This window comes from Lichenostomus cassidix, chromosome 4, assembly GCF_008360975.1.
Source record: "Lichenostomus cassidix isolate B80296 chromosome 4, HeHo_3.0, whole genome shotgun sequence".
Taxonomy (NCBI): Eukaryota; Metazoa; Chordata; class Aves; order Passeriformes; family Meliphagidae; genus Lichenostomus; species Lichenostomus cassidix.
The window spans coordinates 43,210,565-43,229,149 of NC_139484.1; the positions used below are offsets into that span (position 1 = coordinate 43,210,565).

At 33.8% G+C, this 18,585-nt stretch overlaps 1 protein-coding gene across 1 annotated transcript in view; it reads left to right on the plus strand.

Annotated features, from left to right (window-relative positions):
• Positions 1 to 536: 536 nt before the first annotated feature.
• SGCZ (sarcoglycan zeta) overlaps positions 537 to 18,585 on the plus strand; it is a 187,394-nt gene continuing 169,345 nt past the window's right edge. The window contains exon 1 of the mRNA XM_085058881.1: positions 537 to 731. Coding sequence (XP_084915007.1) covers positions 537 to 731 — 195 coding nt within the window. The remainder of the gene's footprint in view (positions 732 to 18,585) is intronic.

Below are 18,585 nucleotides of genomic sequence, written 5' to 3' on the forward strand. Positions count from 1 at the left end.
GCATCAATTATTAATTTAGTTTGCTAAGTATACTAAAAGAGTGAAAACTTCATTTATGAAAGATGTATTTTAGAAAGGTGTGATTTTTTCTTCTATTTGTATGAAAGAATGTACCGGCTACAAGATATATGAAGAAAATTAGCTTTACCTCAGCCAAAACCAGTGCAAAACAAAAGGTACATGACTGTCTTTCTCCAGAACCAAATTTTCCTGAATGACCTCATAAAGGACAATAAAACAATATTCAGAAATATGCGCATGGATTACATTTATATTTTTAACAGTTTCTTGCTGATAAATTTGAAATGCACATCCAGTTTAAAAGAGAAACCAAAAGTTTACTTTAAATTCACGAAAACCTCCAACTTATTACTAGATACCTAGTAAAAATAACATTGATGTGTTATTCTAGGTGAATGCATTTCTTCTGTGCCCATAGAAAATTATTTTCTTTACATTCTGAGATAACTTGCGTGTAATATTATGTGTGAAAAACAGACCTCTCATTTACTTATAGTTACATCTTTCTTTTCCAGATGACACGAGAGCAGTATATATTAGCAACACAACAGAACAGCCTTCCAAGGACTGAACATCCCCAGTTTTACCCAGTAGGGATTTATGGATGGCGAAAGAGGTGCTTATACTTCTTTGTCCTTCTGCTGTTGGTTACCATGATTGTTAATTTAGCAATGACAATATGGATTTTGAAGGTTATGAATTTCACAGTGGTAAGTATTACAGTAATTTTATGTACCCCATTTCTTCAAGTACTAACTTCTAGATTTTTCTTTCTCCTTTCTATGTTATATAGAAATCTTATAATTTTGGATGAAAAATCATATATACTGCTTTGAACGTTACTTCAGATATTTATACCTTTTATATGTATTCTGCAGCAAGTGGACTGATGCCCTATGTATCCTGATATTTTTGGTTAATCGTATCTTCTGAAATAATATCTAGATCTTCGATTAGTTTTTTTGTTTGCCCAATCAAAAGTGTCTTGATGACTGCCCAAAGCATCTTTTTTTTTTCACTGTTGAATAATAAGCAAGAGAAGTTTACTTGTCTGTTCTGTATAGTATCTCTCTCGGATTAGTCAGGTCAATTTATTGTGCCTTTTATAGACTTTTTTGTTCTTAGCATTTTTTTAGAGTTTACTGACAATTTGGACTGTGTTTCACTTAGAACTTAGAGTAGCTGTTTTGGTGTCAGTAGGGGGGTAGGTGAGTCTAAAAGGCAAGTGCTTTAATGACTCACTCTCTGGCTGGAATCTTTAATATCAGCAAAGTATTTCAGATGTGCACTTGAAAGAACATCTGCGTTCAATGGAAACTTTAGTAGAAGTGCATACTAGTTGGCAGCAGAGTAGTGTCTTTTTGTATATCAAAAGAAAAGATAGAACTCTACAGTTTAAAATAGCAGTGTTTCTGCTATGATCAGTGCAGTCTTTCTGTATTTTAACCTTCATAATCCATATTTTGATGTAGTTAGTTATAAATTTCTAATTCCTCGGATCATATTGTTGTTCTCCATTAGTTTATTAGAAATAAAGGAATAGCCAACAAAACCAGCATAAAACATATGTCCAGAATTGTTCTATATCTGTTGATGTTCTGTAATGCATTTGTCGCTGTTGAGCAGCTAGCAGAGTAATGAAGGCACCAGTTCTCAGTGGCAAGAAGGAATGACCTTTGTTGTTTTGATTTCATCATATATATAGAGTTTTCAAAAGTCACCCAGATTGGTCAGTCAGAAGCCTTCCCCCAGGCCTGATTGGCCAGGCTTGCACTGTCCAAGTTCTGGGACACTGTTCCAATAACATCCAAACTTTATCTTTATTTATAAAACACAAGAATTCTCATGGGAAAAACCTGTGCTAGCCACATGCATTGGGTTATCTGAGACTTTTGTCTGGTGGGATGTATTGTGAAAATATATTGATTCTTCTGAATTTGCCACTAGTGGGTGAATAGGTTGAATTCATATTTTGACAACTGTTTGATTTTAGTATTCATGTACAGAAAAGTTTGTGAGAATCTTTGGGGGCTTGCCTGTTTTCAAAGGAGGCATTATTCTTTTTTGTTCTGTTCATTTCTTTTTTTTTTTTTGTTTAGCACAATGTGATTTCAAAATAGGACACCCAAATATGTTTTTGCATATTAGAATAATTGTCCATTGTACTAGAAACATATTTAGGAATTACTGTTTTAAACAATTTTAAAATATAGATGCTTTAAGAAGCACAGAACTTTTACTTTTGCAGAAGATGCATTCCGATAGAATATTTGAAAGTTCTGCTTCCATATCTAGGAATTTTTGACCTTCCACACTACAAGCTATTATAGCACTATCCCGTTTAAATCTCATAGAGTTTGATCATGCAGTTTTTTAAAACAAAACCCAAAGAGAAATTTCTAAATATTTTTCTTTCCTGCATGTCAAAGTTTGTTAGAAAGTTAAAAGCTTATGGTGAATTACTAAATCAGTAGAGGAATCTAATGCAGGAAACAAACAGATCCTTGCAGCTTTTATAAACATCTTTTCTTTGATCATATTTAAATACATTTTTTAATTTTGATGCTGAAGAATGAGTTTCCTTCTTCAGATTCATGGAATGGTAGTCTTGTATTTGAGCAGTTAATATTCACATTGGAATCTCTGTATGCATTCAAAAATTGATTGCTAGAAGATTGTCATGTTAAAAGTTGACTCACATTTTATGCTTATGTCCATCCATGCACATTTGAGAATGAGTGGGAAATTTGTATCAAGTCTGAAAGAGTTACATTCTTAGGGGCAGATGTTTGAGAGTAAAATAATTTAGTTAATAAACCTAATGTTCATGCATTTTGAAAGGCAATGGCTTTGAAATGTATATGTATTTCTTCCAGGTGCATGTATATATGTACGGATATAAGCTAAGAAATTTTATCTGTATAACTGGACAGTGGTAGGAAATCAGAAGTGCAGCTAGAAACCTAAAGAGTATTTGCCCAAAAGAGGAACATAGCCATGATAAAAATAATTGGTGCAATTGGACTGCTTTGACATTTTGACATTATTTTAAATTATTTCTTGTTTTAGCAAAAGCCAGTGTTGAGCTTTCTATAAAGACGATAGTAATTGCTCCACTTCAGGGGTCATGAAAAGCCAGGTCATGGTTTGTCATTGCTGTTTGATAATTGCAACACTTAATTTGTTGACTTTCTATTTTTAACTATAAAGCTACAGCCAATGACAATTTGGCATAATAAAAGCCTTTCTGTGACCAGGTTTCTAGCTGGAAAAGTTTTCTGAATATACTGACCTTGCACATAAAAGTCACATTCTGAATCTGAGCTAGTTATCCCATGTTTTTTTTATACTCAGAGATGAGAAATAGGGGCTCTGGTACAGCTGTTCATCTCATAGTAAAGTAGGCAACTGATGTGAATTTTTCTTAAGGACAAATATTGAATAGTTTATCAAAGAAGTAATTTTAAAAAAAATAGTTTATTTGCAGTTTTGTAAAAGCATAGTACAGGCAAGCTGTGCAAATCTCCTTTTGTCAGATTGTGTAGTATGACTAGGAAACAGAGAAATGTTCAGGGATACAATCTCTTCCTCCAGTGTACAATGTAAGAAACTTGAAAGGTAAATACAAGTTACAAGTTATCTGATATATAATATATACAAGTTATATATCAGATATATATATAATATATATCAGATGAGCAAAACCAAAAGTAATTAATATCTGTGTAGCAGAAGGAATATTAGATTTGGGAATCAAAGATGTAGTAATCATTTTTTGAAAGATATTTGCCCACTGGTAGCTTACTCTTACTGTCCTTTAATGTCTAGTTGAGCTCTGTTACCTCACGGTTCAATTATCTGTTTAGAAAGCTGTGGCCAAGAAGGCCAATGGCATCTTGACCTGTATCAAGAATAGCATGGCCAGCAGAACCTGGGACATGATTACCCTCCGTACTTGGCACTGGTGAGGTCACACCTCAAGTACTGCAGTCAGTTTTGGGCCTCTCACTTCTAAAAGAACATTGAGGTGTTGGAGCAAGTCCAGACACGGGCAACAGAACTGGCAAAGGGTCTAGAAAACAGGTCTTATGAGGAGTAGCTGAGGGAGCTGGGGTTGTGTGGCCTGGAGGAGGCTTAGGGGGGAACCTCATCACTCTCTACAACTCCCTGAAAGGAGGTTGTAATGAGGTGGGAGTTGTTTTCTTCTGCCATGTCTCAAATGAAAGGATGACAAAAAATGGCCTTCAGCTGTCCCAGGGGAGGTTCAGATTAGATATTAGATTTTTTTTTTCATTGAAAAAGTAGTTAGGCATTGAAATAAGTTGTCCAGGCAAGGTGTCAAGGTGTGAAATCATCCTCTCTGGAAACATCCAAGAGGCGTCTGTATATGGCTACTGGGGATATTGTTTAGGGGTGGTCATGGTGGTACTAGGTTGATGGTTGAACTGGGTGAATTTTAAGGTCTTATTTTCAAAGGAAACACACAAAATGTCTTGGAAAAATCAAGCCAGGAACTAAAATTTGTAGCTTTTGTCAGCATAAAAAACAATAGTCTTAGGGGACTTGAGTTTCATGGAACATTTATAATTTCCTTTCCTTGTATTAACCTTTGCATGGTTCACAGACTCCCCCATGGAAATGTCTGTCTTTCATTTTCCATCAGGATGTAATTACCTCTCACTTAGTCTACGTTATACGTGTTTAATGAAGCTCAAAGCTGTTAGTTACTTTTTTTCTCTCTGTACAATTACTATACTAGGGATTTCAGGAAGGATAGGACACTCAAGTCATGACTTGGTACTGTAGCCACAGGGTAAAATATGAATGGTTTTTGTGTTTATAACATCCTGGTTATTTCACAAATGTAATATATATGAATTTTAAAGGCTTGTGAGGAAAGAAATGTTTTTTACTGTGCCTGCACTCTTGTCATCACATATTTACATGGACCACAGCATGGGTAGTTCACTGATTTTTATTTTTAAAGATCCAATCACTTGAGCATTATTCTCTGATACAATTTTTATTTTGTATCATCTTTAAGTTATTCTAACCTCAAAAGAACTATAATTTTATGTAATTTATTCTTCGTATAGCTGCTAAAGAATAAAGTATATTGAAACTCTGTCAATCTGATTAATTACTCTGTAAAGAAGATTTACCATAAATTTTTGCTACTGACCAAGTACCAGTGTAGCAATACATGACTGAGAGTTTTCTGCCTGTATTTCAAATCAGCTTTAAAAATGAAATTCAAAGTATTCCTCTTATTGTTGGGACGTGACCTTATGAAATAACATGGAGCAATCAGCCTTGAAGCCTAGGTCCAGCTCTTGGTGGGGGAGGCATTTAATAACATCTCACTTCTACATTTTCTAAGATGTGCACAATTGGCATTGATATTGACACTTAATATTACGTTGTTCCATTACTTATTACATTACACTGAAGTGTGGAGCTCACTAAAGCTGAAAAAATGCTAATGTTAGAAAAAAATGCTCACCCCTTTAGTTCTTGGATTTCTTTTTGTGGCCTGTGTCAGCCACATATAGCACCAAGTTTTTTTACTGGTTTTGGTTGTACGTCTTGTTTTGTGTGTCCTCATATTCTGATTACCCGTAGGAATCCATATATGAAAAGACTTATTTTGTGACCCCCTGTAGGAACACATCCACCTCCTTCAGATGTTTTCTCTTGCTGTAGTTACCTACAGTGTTGCAGTCAGTTCTGACTGCTGTCATAACAGAGTTGTCTGTATTGATACATGTTAAGCTCCTCTTGTGAGTACTACCATGGGAATTTTAAGATCAGGAACCAGACAACTTATCATCTGGGTAGAGACAGTTATTTCTCCAAGGAATTTTGAACAGCACTTTAGCTTCAGACATGAGCAGAGTGTAAAGCACAGTTTGAATTTCCTGGCTAGAACACATGTGCTTCATGCCCACAGCTGAAAATTCTCTCGTTGCTGGCTGGCTAGTTCTGGATTCACATTGTATGGACAGCAGGTAGCTTGCAGGTGGTCTGCTGGGAGATACACAAGCCAACTAAACATGATTTCATTGTTACGTGACAGCACATGTAATAAGGCAAATATGTGCAACCATTAATTCCTCCCTGTTTGAACCACTGCAGATTATCCCAATATTCCTGTACAAGTTTCAATTTTACAGTTGGAAACTATCAGATCTGCAAAAATCTAAATCTGAATCATAATATTATATTGAAATTACTTGTAGAGAGCAGTAAACATAATATATTGTCCTGGGTTTTGGTTGATGTGCAAGAATGTGGAAGTCTTTCAAATATTTAACTTTGTGTGTTGGGACACACACACACTTCTGATCTTAATACCCAGTATGGAGTATACTCATAATTTCTTTAAAAGTACAATTTGTTCATTAAATTGATAATTTGATACTTAAAGTTTTAGTGGTACAGAACTAAAGCAGCTGTGTTCAATGCCTTAATCTAGACATAGACCAAATTGTCTTGGCATACTGAAGAAAACCAAAATCTATTTGTAAAACTATGCCGTCATAGTCATCATACGTTTCTCAACAAGCATGACAGTGATATGAACAGTTTGGTTTCCAAGATTCTTTGGCCACCCGTATGTCTTTATTTGATGGTCAAAACAGTATTTGGTTATCTCTTCAGCTGATTCTGCTTATCTATGTTATGAAGATAGAATTTCCCCATGACAAGTAATACAATTTCAAGTAGAACTAAGACGAGTATTTTCCATTTCTTAGGTATTTTTTGAGATATGTCTAATTCGTAGCAGGTTGGAATTTCAAATTTATGAAGTTCTGTAAATGTACTTTTCTCAAAAATAATTTTGTTGTTTGGCAAACAGAAAAGTTTTTTCATTTGACAAAGGCAGCAGTTTGTTATTAGGTTTTGAATAAATATGAATAGCATCAGTTGATGGATATTTAATAAATACATTCTGTCACATCTACAGATTTAATTTCCTTCAATGACAATAATTTATTGTCAATATTTTTTTTAAACTGTCAAGTATCTCATTTTTAAAACTTCTTTTCTGTTAACTAGGTTCAAAACCTAGTTTTTCTAGATCCATCAGTATTTTAGCTTTCAAGAACTGAATGTTCCATTTTGGGTTGAATGCAAGAAAGCTCTTGTTTCTTTTTTGTTTGATTTTTGTAGTGACAAACGTCCAGTCCACAGCAGGCAATATTATTAATTTTTAATCATTAAGAGACTAAGTCAGGATATGGGAGACCAAGGTTCAAATTGTCTCCAACATAGATTATGTCCCAGATAAGTGTTTTACCCATAGTTTATTAGTCCTTCTGATTTCTGATATTTCTTGTTAATAGAGGCGTGACATCTGTCTTAATATTTCTTAATATCAAACATTTCATATCATCCTTGTAACAAATTTTATTGAAAATTCCAATGAAATAGCTGTGTCTTCCTCTGGAACATTTTCTGAACAGATATATAATTCTTTTGAAAATTTGGCTTATAAATTATTTGAAAAAAAAGTTTAGAAAATCTAAAGCCAGCTAAAATGAGTATTAGAAACCAGATGTGTGTGCACATGCATGCATGTATGCACAAAGTCTTATTTATATAACTATGTTCTCATATCCCTATGGTGCACTGAAAATCAGAAATTTCAGCTTCATGAATGAATCTGTCAGCTCCATGAATAAGTAAAGAACTTACTCATAGAATGTCAGCAAAATAATCTTGCAAGAAGATAATTTTGCTAGGACTTTTTCATCCCATTTTTTAACATTCATGTAAAACAACTTTATAGAGCTGGAGTGTATTTTGTAAAACTTGTGTCCTCTTTCCTTTTCAGTGCAGAAGGTAGGAATTACCTGATTTATTCTTACTCTCTTTCGAGCATTTGCTGTCCTGAGCACAATGAAAAACTCATTTTAAGTATTTCTAATACCATTTCTCTAAATCACTTTCTAATCTTATCTTGTGTATGTACCTCCTATATTGTATACCTCCTTTCCTAGCCTTTGTGGGGAGGAAAAAAATGAATGTCAGTGTAAGTATGGTAGAGGTTGACTGTATAGTAATTAATATAAAATCTGTTGTGTCACAGTGGAAAGGCAACTAATCTCACATCAAGTTTGTGATACATAAGGCAACAGTGCGTATGAGCAGTCAAGCCACTGTTAAACATATTTGGTTAGGTCTTTTATAGTACTAGGCATCTAATGGAAAGACATCTTTCTGTGAAACATGGAAAGGTATTTCTTAAAACAATACCGTTTAATAGCCCTTCTCAGCAAACACTAGCTCCTTTGATTTAATGTGCGGATTACATTATTGATTCCATGTGTCTGAAAGCAGATCTTTATTTATTTTATTTCTGAGACACATATCTGTACATTTTGGGGTTTGTTTTACAAATCATCTCTGATGAAGAAAGAATGGGATAAAATTTCTCAATTTTGTATTTGCTTGGTCATTCAGATTTAATGGCAGAGAACTAGTAAAATTCCCAATAGAAAAAGAGAATTGCACCCTATAAAGTCTTGTAAAAATGTGATTTAATTAACTGTAGAAAAATGTAATCTGTTTACACAATTGTTTAAGCAACTTCAACCTGACCTTGCAGTGGCTTTGGAAAATTGTACTGTAGCATCCAGGTCTTGACTTCGTATGGAAAATTGCCTATTAAAAATGTTTACTGTGTAGATATGCATTGACAACATAAAGAAGTATTTGCCTGTCCAAGGTCACTTCTTGCTCATTTGTCTCATTGCTTTAGATTTGGTTCATTAAGTGTCAGGACTGATTAAGAGTCAGCTTGAGGGACCCAGACATACCTTGTACCTTTATGCCATGTCAGCAGACCAGCATTTCAATGGTAGCTTGCCCCATGTTTCAAAATGTGGATGGCTGTATCTTCTGCCATTCACTGGAGCAATTCTGATTGTGCATTAAGCCATGATTGGTGCAACCTCTTCTAAGGGTCTTAACATTCAAAAAAAGACACAGAGGGTGGCTATAGAATGTTCGGAAGAGAGCAATAGCTTCAATTCATGTGATAGCTTAGATGAAAAAAAAGTGTGTGTGTGTATATATGTATGTATGTATATGATGTATATGTATATGTATATGTATATGTATATGTATATGTATATGTATATGTATATACATACATATATGTATATATTCAGTTTGCAGGCATTTACCTTCTATGAAATAATCATGTGTATAAGCTGAGTTAACAATGTTCACTAGACAGCTTATTCTTAATCATTCACTGTGTAAATAGGCTGGAACAAGTACCTCAGAACTTTTAAAAAAATATTTGCTTTCATGAAAATTGAGTTAACCTAATTTCCATGATATATTTCTGTTCCCTTTCCATGGGTATTCTAGCATGACATTATTGTTTGTAGAAAATATGATTTTCAAGAGAATATTATGTAAATATAATTTTGAATTCTTAAAGGTTTCTCGAGTAAGATAGCTCTGACACATTTGTCCAGGCTCATAGCTTGAATAGCAGATATTTGAAGAATGTTGTTGATGCGTAGTTATTTTTAATGAGGAGGAAAAAGGAGGAAAAAAAATTAATTTTGTATACTAGGGTTCATGAAAATAATCAACTGAGTCATTACATGGAAAGAAAAGAAGGCTAATGCATCTGCATGTTTGTCTCAAGTGAAGAAACTAAATCAGACTGAGTTAATTTTATAGTTCAGGCCAAGCAGTAACATTTTGTAAGTTTATTTAGCAGCGATTAGAGAATATCAAACCACTTGAACAAACTTTAGGTACTTTAAAGCACCAACAGTCTGTATGAATAATGAAGTGTGTCATTCTTATTTCCTTTCTATTATTGGGATGACTTATCTGAGTACAGAGTGCAATAAAAAATTGCATTCTCTGCTCGGAATCCTGCTTTTATTTGTACAAATCTTCCATCTTGAAATAAATACAATTCCCTGTGCAGGAGCAGAATGTGCTATGTAAATCTAGCCCAAATTAGACCTAGCATATTTAGGAATTATAATAAAAAAGAAACAGGAAGATAAGATAGAATACGTTGTGATAAATGTCTTACGTGGCAGAGTATTTCCTCTTCTTTCTTATAAGTCAGGATATTAAATGTGTGGTTGGAATCACAGGCAGGATTAAATAATGAATCAAATGCTTCACTGATGCAGAAGCAAAGACATTTTTTTAATAAAAAATGTGAATAAGGTATTTGTCTGTCTTGCAGCAAATGAGAAGAAAAGTTTTGAAGACCTTTACCCAAAAGATACAACACTAATGGGGGTGTCTTATTTCTGTCTGACAAACACATTTTACTATACTGCTAGGTACAATCAAGGAATAAATATCAAGAAATCCAATAAAAGCAGATTATAAATGATATTGCTAGAGACAATGTAGAAGTAGTGGAACCACCACAAAATAGAAGTCAATGTTAATGCACAGTCCCAAAACTCTTAATTGTAATATAAATTTGGCTGCTTTTTCCTGAAAAGGCTGATCCATGAGAGCTTGCCCAGTGATTGGTTATTCAGGCAGCATGATGCATACTCTGTCTGTCACATCAGTGTCCATCAGTCAATAACTGATGGTAGTCATGAACATTTTACTGTGACATTTAGTTAAGTACAATAAATTGTGTACTGCAGTGTGTAAGATCTTAAGAGTTTTGAACTTATTGCATCTTACAAAACAAACCAAAAGTGACAAAATCCCCAGATATATATATTTTAATATCTCTAATAATGAAATGTGCATTTTTGTGATGCACAGATTTGTTCTAATTATAGATCTTCCTTCTCACCTCATTGACATCTTTTTATATAGTAGAGCAACATCAAGAAATGCTTTCCCAAAGAGAAATTTGTGATTACTGTGTTTACTTTTCATATTATCTTCAAGGCTCAGATTCCCAACAGCAATGATGTGCAAGAGGGTAACATATTTCTGTCTATGTCAACAAAGCCTAATTGGAATAAGTATAATAAAAATACAGTATGAATTAATATATATCAACTTCGACTAATTCAAATTTTAACACATCTTTCTTCTCACACACTAGGATGGCACAAGTCAAAAAAGGATGTAAAAATTATTTTTATAGTATGAAAATAAAAATCGCTATCCTATTCTGCTCAGTTGAGATGATGTTTTAATGCTAAAGGTAGATGAAAGCAGATTTATAGATAGAAATTAAAAAATATATACTTAGTCACCTTCAAATCATTCTTCTATGACATTTTTTAGAGGTGGAGCTCTTTCTCATTTCCTTCATTGTGGTCAGGAATACAGAACTCATATAAGCCATCTTTCTGGGTCTGGTCATGCTACGTAGAAGTAACAGAGGAGATAACTATCTATGGTAGCTTGGTTGGATGAACAAGCAATCTGAAAGATACTTATTTTAAATAGTTTTTGTCACCTATTCTTAACATTTTAATTTATTTACCAAAAGATTATAATAACTATTAAAAAATGTGTTCATTTTTATGGTAGTCAATCAAAAAGAAAAATGTATGATGCGAACAATTAATAATAAAAATAATTTTTTCTGTAGATTTTTTCTCCAGCCTGATTGATATAAGCTGATGTGTATATAAACATCCAGATTTATTTTTTCTCAAGGGGGATCCAAACTGCTTATATTTGAATTTCCTGATGGTTTTCATGGTTTTTTTGGTTCTTCAATAATTAAAATGCTAACTCTAAAAGGAGAGGGTTGATTTTTAAGCTTAGTTCTACATTATCTTGGTCTTACATTTGAATGTCATAAATTATTTGCAAAGTGATTTAAATTAAACCCTATCTACAGGGTGTTACTATGGGAATCCTTTTGTCATGATTGCAAAAAATCACACTCTTTTGTGGTTCCTAAGCAGGGCCTGTTGGACAGGAAATAAGGGCAGAGTATGGCAACCCAAAGTCTCTGGCAGATATAAAACTTTGCAGGAATATGCTTGCTATAAACTCTCAGGTCATTTTTGATATTAAGTAAGAGTGTTCTGCAGTTCTTAATGTGAACTGTGAAGAATAAATATCCTGTTATGATTTGTTATCAGACAAGCTTTCGTCTAACTGTCAAAGGACTGTTATACTTCTGGTTTAAGATTTAATAAAGCGCAAACCTGGAGCTTGCTGAAGGTTAACAAAGCATTTACTTTTAAGAAAATAAAATTCATTGGCAGATAAAGGCATTTATTACTGTACAAATAAAAAAAATGTTTTTGTAGTCTGAAGGGAAACATTAATGGACTTTGGATTCATGGTGTGTTTGAATAAAATTACTTCAGATACCCTAAGGTTCAGGTGAAACCTGAGTCCAATGTAAAGTAAAAGTACAATAAAGCACCTGATAATTCTTAAACATTCTTAAAAATTCTGAACACACTTAAACCACTGCTTCAATGAAAATAAGTTGTACAATATAACATAATAGGACAATATAATCACAGGTTATCAAAGGTATCAAACCTCAGCTGAAATATTCTGCAGACTACTACTATTTGTTGATAGACGATCTCAGGAGTATATCTGACTAGTCCACTCATACAAATATTTCACAATACTCTTTTCTAGTAAACTGAAATTTATTAGGGTATTCTGAACATTCAATAAGCTCTCAGTATATAAATTTACACACACAAAAAAAGGATATTCCTAAATAGTGATTTTACGTCAAGTAATCTTTCTGTATTACAGAGAACATTTCCAAAATTCTTACTTGACAATTTTGTAGCTTACTGGGCATTAAAATCTCTCACTACCTGGTAGTGTACTCTGTTGAATGTGATTAGAAGTATTTCTATAAACTTTTTTACACTTCTATGTGGTGATTTTGTATACTTTAGCACTTGGTATTTTTTTATACACGCAATCTAAAAGATTCAGTTGTCAGGTTTGCTGGGTTTTCAAAAATAATTGTAAGTCAACCTTGATGGCATGTATATTATTTGAAAAATACCATCCTCTGCAGCTTTATGTCTGTTGGTGTTGTAAAAACACCCTCTGGATCCATTCTGTGTGAAATATTTCCTTATTGAGCACAGTATTTGTTGTGTGTAGTGCATATGCATTGTATGCTGGGTGGACTCTGGAAAATACCAGCTGTAGGATAAAAAAAATACTCTGCTATACAGGGTGTTGAAGAGCAGTATGCTCATGCAGGCTCTAAAACCTCAAAGCATGATGCTGGAAGTACTGATTCTCACGAAGGTGGAGCAGTAAAGTGTGCAAACAAATAATTTTTGTGACTGGACAGGATAGTGAAGATCAGTAATTGTACTTTAGAGGTTTGTGTGAGGCACACAAGTCTTTCACCTTCCTTTTCATTGAGTGACAATTAGAAGTACCAGTTCCAAGGCATGTCCAGGAAGATAAGGCAGTTAGGAAAAGTTGTCCATATAGTGGGGAAGCAAGCTAAGCACGAGATACAGAGAATAGACAGATGTTCAGGTGAGGAGCTGTAAAAAACTGGGAAAAAAAGTGTTACTCTGACAGCATCATATGTACTTAGTCTGTGGAGCACTTCACCACATGATGCAGATGCAGAAAAATTTAGATGTTTGTGAATTGAATGGGCAAATACATGAAAGGAAAATGAACCAAAAAGCTATCATAATTGCCAAAAGCAAGAGATCAAACAAAACAAACAACAATAAAAAAAAGGCCTCTACCTGAATATCTTATTTTAATATTTGTGTGTCTCTTGCTATTGAAAATGAGATATTTGGAGTGTATTTTGGTTTCACCCAGAAGGGCCATACTTATGATTTTATGAAAGCAGTGCTGAGGACATGGTTCTCAGTTTATATATTATATTGATAACCCAATGGTTTGTATTGTATTATACACAACATTGGTTGTGTATTTCAATAAATTGCAGTGTGCAGTCAAATTCAGAATTTAAGGATCACATTTAGTCAATAGAACTAAGTGGTTTAATTCTGATCCCAGGAAATTAGAAGTTAAATAAGATCTTTACTTCCTCCTATAAATGGGTAAGAAACTAAAGGGGTATGGTGAGTAGCAGTGTTGCAGCACAGCAGAAAAATACTACACTACTATATTTTCAAACTAAATTCTGTATTTTGATCTGTAAATTATTGTTCTCTGTCATAAAAGTGCGACTTAGTTTACTAAACTATTTCTAAGCAACGTCTGCTCTCATATAATTTTGCAAATAGTTAGATAAATTCTGGAGAGATTGTAAAAAGAACAGTGCAAACTCTTGGAATAACTGTTTATGGATTTATTTAGGATATTTTCTAAGTTAGAATTTCAAAGAGTCTTTTCCTTCAAATTTACAAATTTAACTATGTTTGTACTGGCTATCTAAATTAGAAAGAAAAACATCAAAATGTCTGCTGTATGGTCTTGAATAGAAAACATTGATCAGTTGTTTCAGGTTTTGGCTTTGGCCTCAGATAATACCTTAGGCAACACAGCATTGCAGTTGTGTAAATTTGCGAAGCGAAATGCTATGGATGTTCTTTTATAAATCATTTGTTTTCAGTTTACTAGAATGGATTAAACCTAGTTCAAATTACTAAGAAAAAAATCTCTATACCTAGGTTAATTTTTGTGCTTATTCTCAGATCTCTCTCTCTCTCTCACTGCAAAATCTACAAGGAAGTGGCCACTATATGGGTAGATGAGATCATGTAGATTTACCCTTTTTTATTTCCTGCTTGCTGTTTTTGACAACAATTTGAGAAGCAAAAGCATGTTCAAGCTATCTCTATCTTCCTAGAATTCATTATGTGTCTGTTCCATTCTGGTGTATGTGTGCAAGCCCTTGTGTTTCAATATGTGTGTATGAAACATACATGTGTGCACATGAATCATGGACAGCCTTTCTTATGCTGGCTGCATTTTAATATTCATCTATCGTTTGCCCTGTGATCTTGATCAAGTCAATATATAAGCAAGGATTTCCAGAAGCTTGACCATGCATTCATATTTGAATATAATTTAGGATCTAGCTACAGAAAGATAAAGTGTTTTAATTTACTTTGCTCACATAGTTGGAGTTGATTCATCTCTTTGAAATGGAGTATCATCACAGAATGATAGAATATTTTTCATAGTTAGTTTTGAAACTAACAATATTTGAAAAAAAAGCATACCTGCAATGATTTTTTTATAGAACGGAAGTTTTTATTTGACTATCATCTGACGGAAATGAAAAATGCCATAATCTCTGACACACAGGAGGTTAGAGGTATAGTGGCAGTATTTCTGATATCTGAGGTGGTCATTTTCCAAAACTACCTGGAAACTGAAAAACACTCAGTATAAGAGACAAAACAACCATTCAAATTTAAGTTAAATGTAAAGTGAAAGCACAAAAGCCTTGCATATTTTCAGTAAGTATTTTTTTGTTATTTGACAAAAATGGTCTTTATATTGAGTGCTCCAACATTCTCCTGTTTTTCGTGATATTTTCTTGGGAAGCAAAACAAATGTATATGACTGTATGGAAGCAGACTTCTAAAGTCTAATGAATTATTAAAAGTACTCAAGTCAGCAAAAACTTTTTCCCAAATATGTAAACTTTTCCCAAATAAAGAATTTTTCCCAAATACGTAATCTAAACCTACCATCCTTCAATTTGAACCCATTTCCCTTTGTTCTTTCACTACATGCTCTGGTAAATAGTCTCTCTCCATCTTTCCTATAAATTCCCTTCAGACATTGGAAGGCTGTAATTAGGTCATCCTGAAGCCTTCTCTTTTCCAGGCTGAACAATCCCAATTCTCTTAGCCTTTCCTCATAGGAGAGGTGTTCCATCTCCCTGATCAACTTGGTGCCCCTCCTCTGGACCAAGTGTTAATTGTGTCCTATTTTACCCCAATCCATTGTCCTAATATCATTCATGGTTATCAAGTCACCCCATGTGGATATCACCATGTAACTGATATTACTTGCATCTAGTCATATTGTAGTGATGAGCATGAGGACAGAAACTCCAAGAAATAAAATTAGAGTAGCTATAGCATTTTATGTGAGTGGAATTATTAATGTAGCCATACTTCAGAATTGATTGTATATATTTTAATTTCCTCATGCTGCAAAGTGGAAGTTCAGGGGTGTACAGGAAAGGATGTATCAGTGAGGGAAGAAGAAATAGGAGGCAGAAGAAAGGACTAATCAAATATGGTAAAATTATGAGATTAAAAAGGATTCTGAGATGGAAAAATTGAAATAAAGAAGGGCGTTGTTTTTATATAAAAGACATTTCTTAGTTAATAGATGTATTAGCCTCAGGCAGCAATACCTTTTAGAAATGAAAAATAGTACATAATTTTTAGATCACTAAGATTAAAATTGTGACAGCACTAGCAGATATGATGTATTGCAAAGGAGTATTCTAGTCTTCTGAATAAATCGTTGGACAAGGACTCTGAAAATCAGAATTTGATTTTTAGCACTCTTTGCAGTTGCCTAGCTGTGAATATTAATGATTTATAACTTCTAAATGGAAGTTTTTTGAAAACCAATATGAATGAGACCAGTCCTGAGAAGGATCTGGGGATTCTGGTGGAGGAGAAGTTTGACGTGAGCCAGCAGGGTGCAGCTCAGAGAGCCAACTGTATCCTGAGTGGCATGAAAAGGAATGAGGCTGGCAGGTTCAGGGAGGTGATTCTGCCCCCCTAGTCCACTCTTGGAAGACCCCATCTGGAGTACTGGTACAAGTATCTAATTTTTCTTTCCCTGGAGTTTGTCATTCTTTCTAGTAATACACTACAGTTAAATAAACATTGTTATTAAAAAAAGCTTTTCTGATAGTAATTATGGAAGCAAGCTTTTTAATATGTAATTTTGAAAGGGAAAGAAAAAGGAAATGAGAGTCAAGGAAAAAAGTGTGGATGGAGCAAGCAACAGAAAAAATAAAGGGGAAAAAAAAGACATGAAAATCAGGACAAAAACCAACAACTGTGCTCAGTTTTTTTTTAAATGTCTATGCAAGACTATACAAATTTTACAAGAACAGAGTTGTACTCGGAAATATACCTAAAACTAGGTTCTTAGAGTGATTCTGGCATTTTATTCATGTGGAACTATACTGAATATACTTTATTACCTTTCAGTGGAAATAGGCACTTGGTTTATTTTCTCTGAAAATCTTTGCTAGAGGAACTATAAATCTATCCTTAAAAATTATGATTACCTTTCACATCACTGGAAGATAAATTCTAGCATATTTAGCAATATCAGCAAGCTGTTATTTATTCAGGTGTGAGTTTTCACAGTGCCACTATAGATGCAGCATGTTTGTGTTAGCAGAGAGGCACAAAGTACCTGGCACATTCATTTTTTTATGATTTATAGGTTTTAATGTATCTTGAAATATTTGAGTATGCTAAAAGTGCTTGAAATATCTAGAAGGTACTCAGTTTTCCCTTTATTACTTTGTTCAATTAATGGAAGGCTATAAATTTTATATTAATTTAGAAATGCTTTTGGCCTCTAATGATTATGATCTTTTGTGATGTGGTAGTGACATTAAATAAACACAATTGCTGGATGCTGGAATTCTTCTAGAAATATTTATTACTTACAATAAAACTGTCTCTAAACACCATAATGACACTATAAAAATTACAGTACCAGGAGAGAAAGGTCTTTAGGAATAAGTGGTTTCAGGCTTACACTAAGGCAGAACAATACAGGCTGAGTCTTGAAAACGAGAAAAGAGAAAGGAAGGAAAGAGAGAGAAAAAGCATCTCTTCAATGCAAATTAAGTTGGCAGTTTCTAGTTGTTGATCTGAGATTCATTACCTGGGCATAAGTTGCTAAGTAAACTCCAAGGAATATAATTGTTGAGCTAAAATATAGGTAAAATTTGATGGATTAGCATAGAATTATTGACCCTGACAGCCCTGAGTTTTCCAGGGAAACATTGGTGTGAAGTTAGGAACAGATGCTGAACAATATGGCACATCTGATTTCATGCTGCTTGTGCAAGATGACCCCTGGCATTCTGAGTGAGGTCAAAAGATTTCTGACATTTCAGTGAACAGGGACTGTGGACATGGAGGATGACAGCTCAACTCAGGTGTGTGTTTTGCCTTTCAGCAATTATCTGATGATCATGGGTTTAAATAAAATTTAAGGCTCAGTAGAGAATACCTGAAATGCTAGTTGTCGAATTTTGCTGCTTTCAAAGATGTGTTATATAATCTGTCATAAATTATTCTTAATCTATTCTTATTTTCATTTGGAGGATAGAAACTACTACTGAAAGGAATTCTCACTACTGAAAACTGATTCCTGCAAAATAACTTGCAATGCACAGTTTAGGAAAGGACATACAGAGTTAAACTATTAGTTAGCTAGAATTACATTTACTACCGGAAGTATTTTATTCATTTTTAATTGCATAGGAAAAATAATGATTAATCCAAAAAAGATCCAATTTTCATTTAAAACTTAAATAACTGTTCTCTGTCCCAGTAATCTACATGCTGATTTTTAATATTTAAATACTGTTACTTAACCAAACCCACTGTTGTTTAGAATCTCGCTGTTAACAGAGACATTTGTCTCTAGCTACTTTTCTTC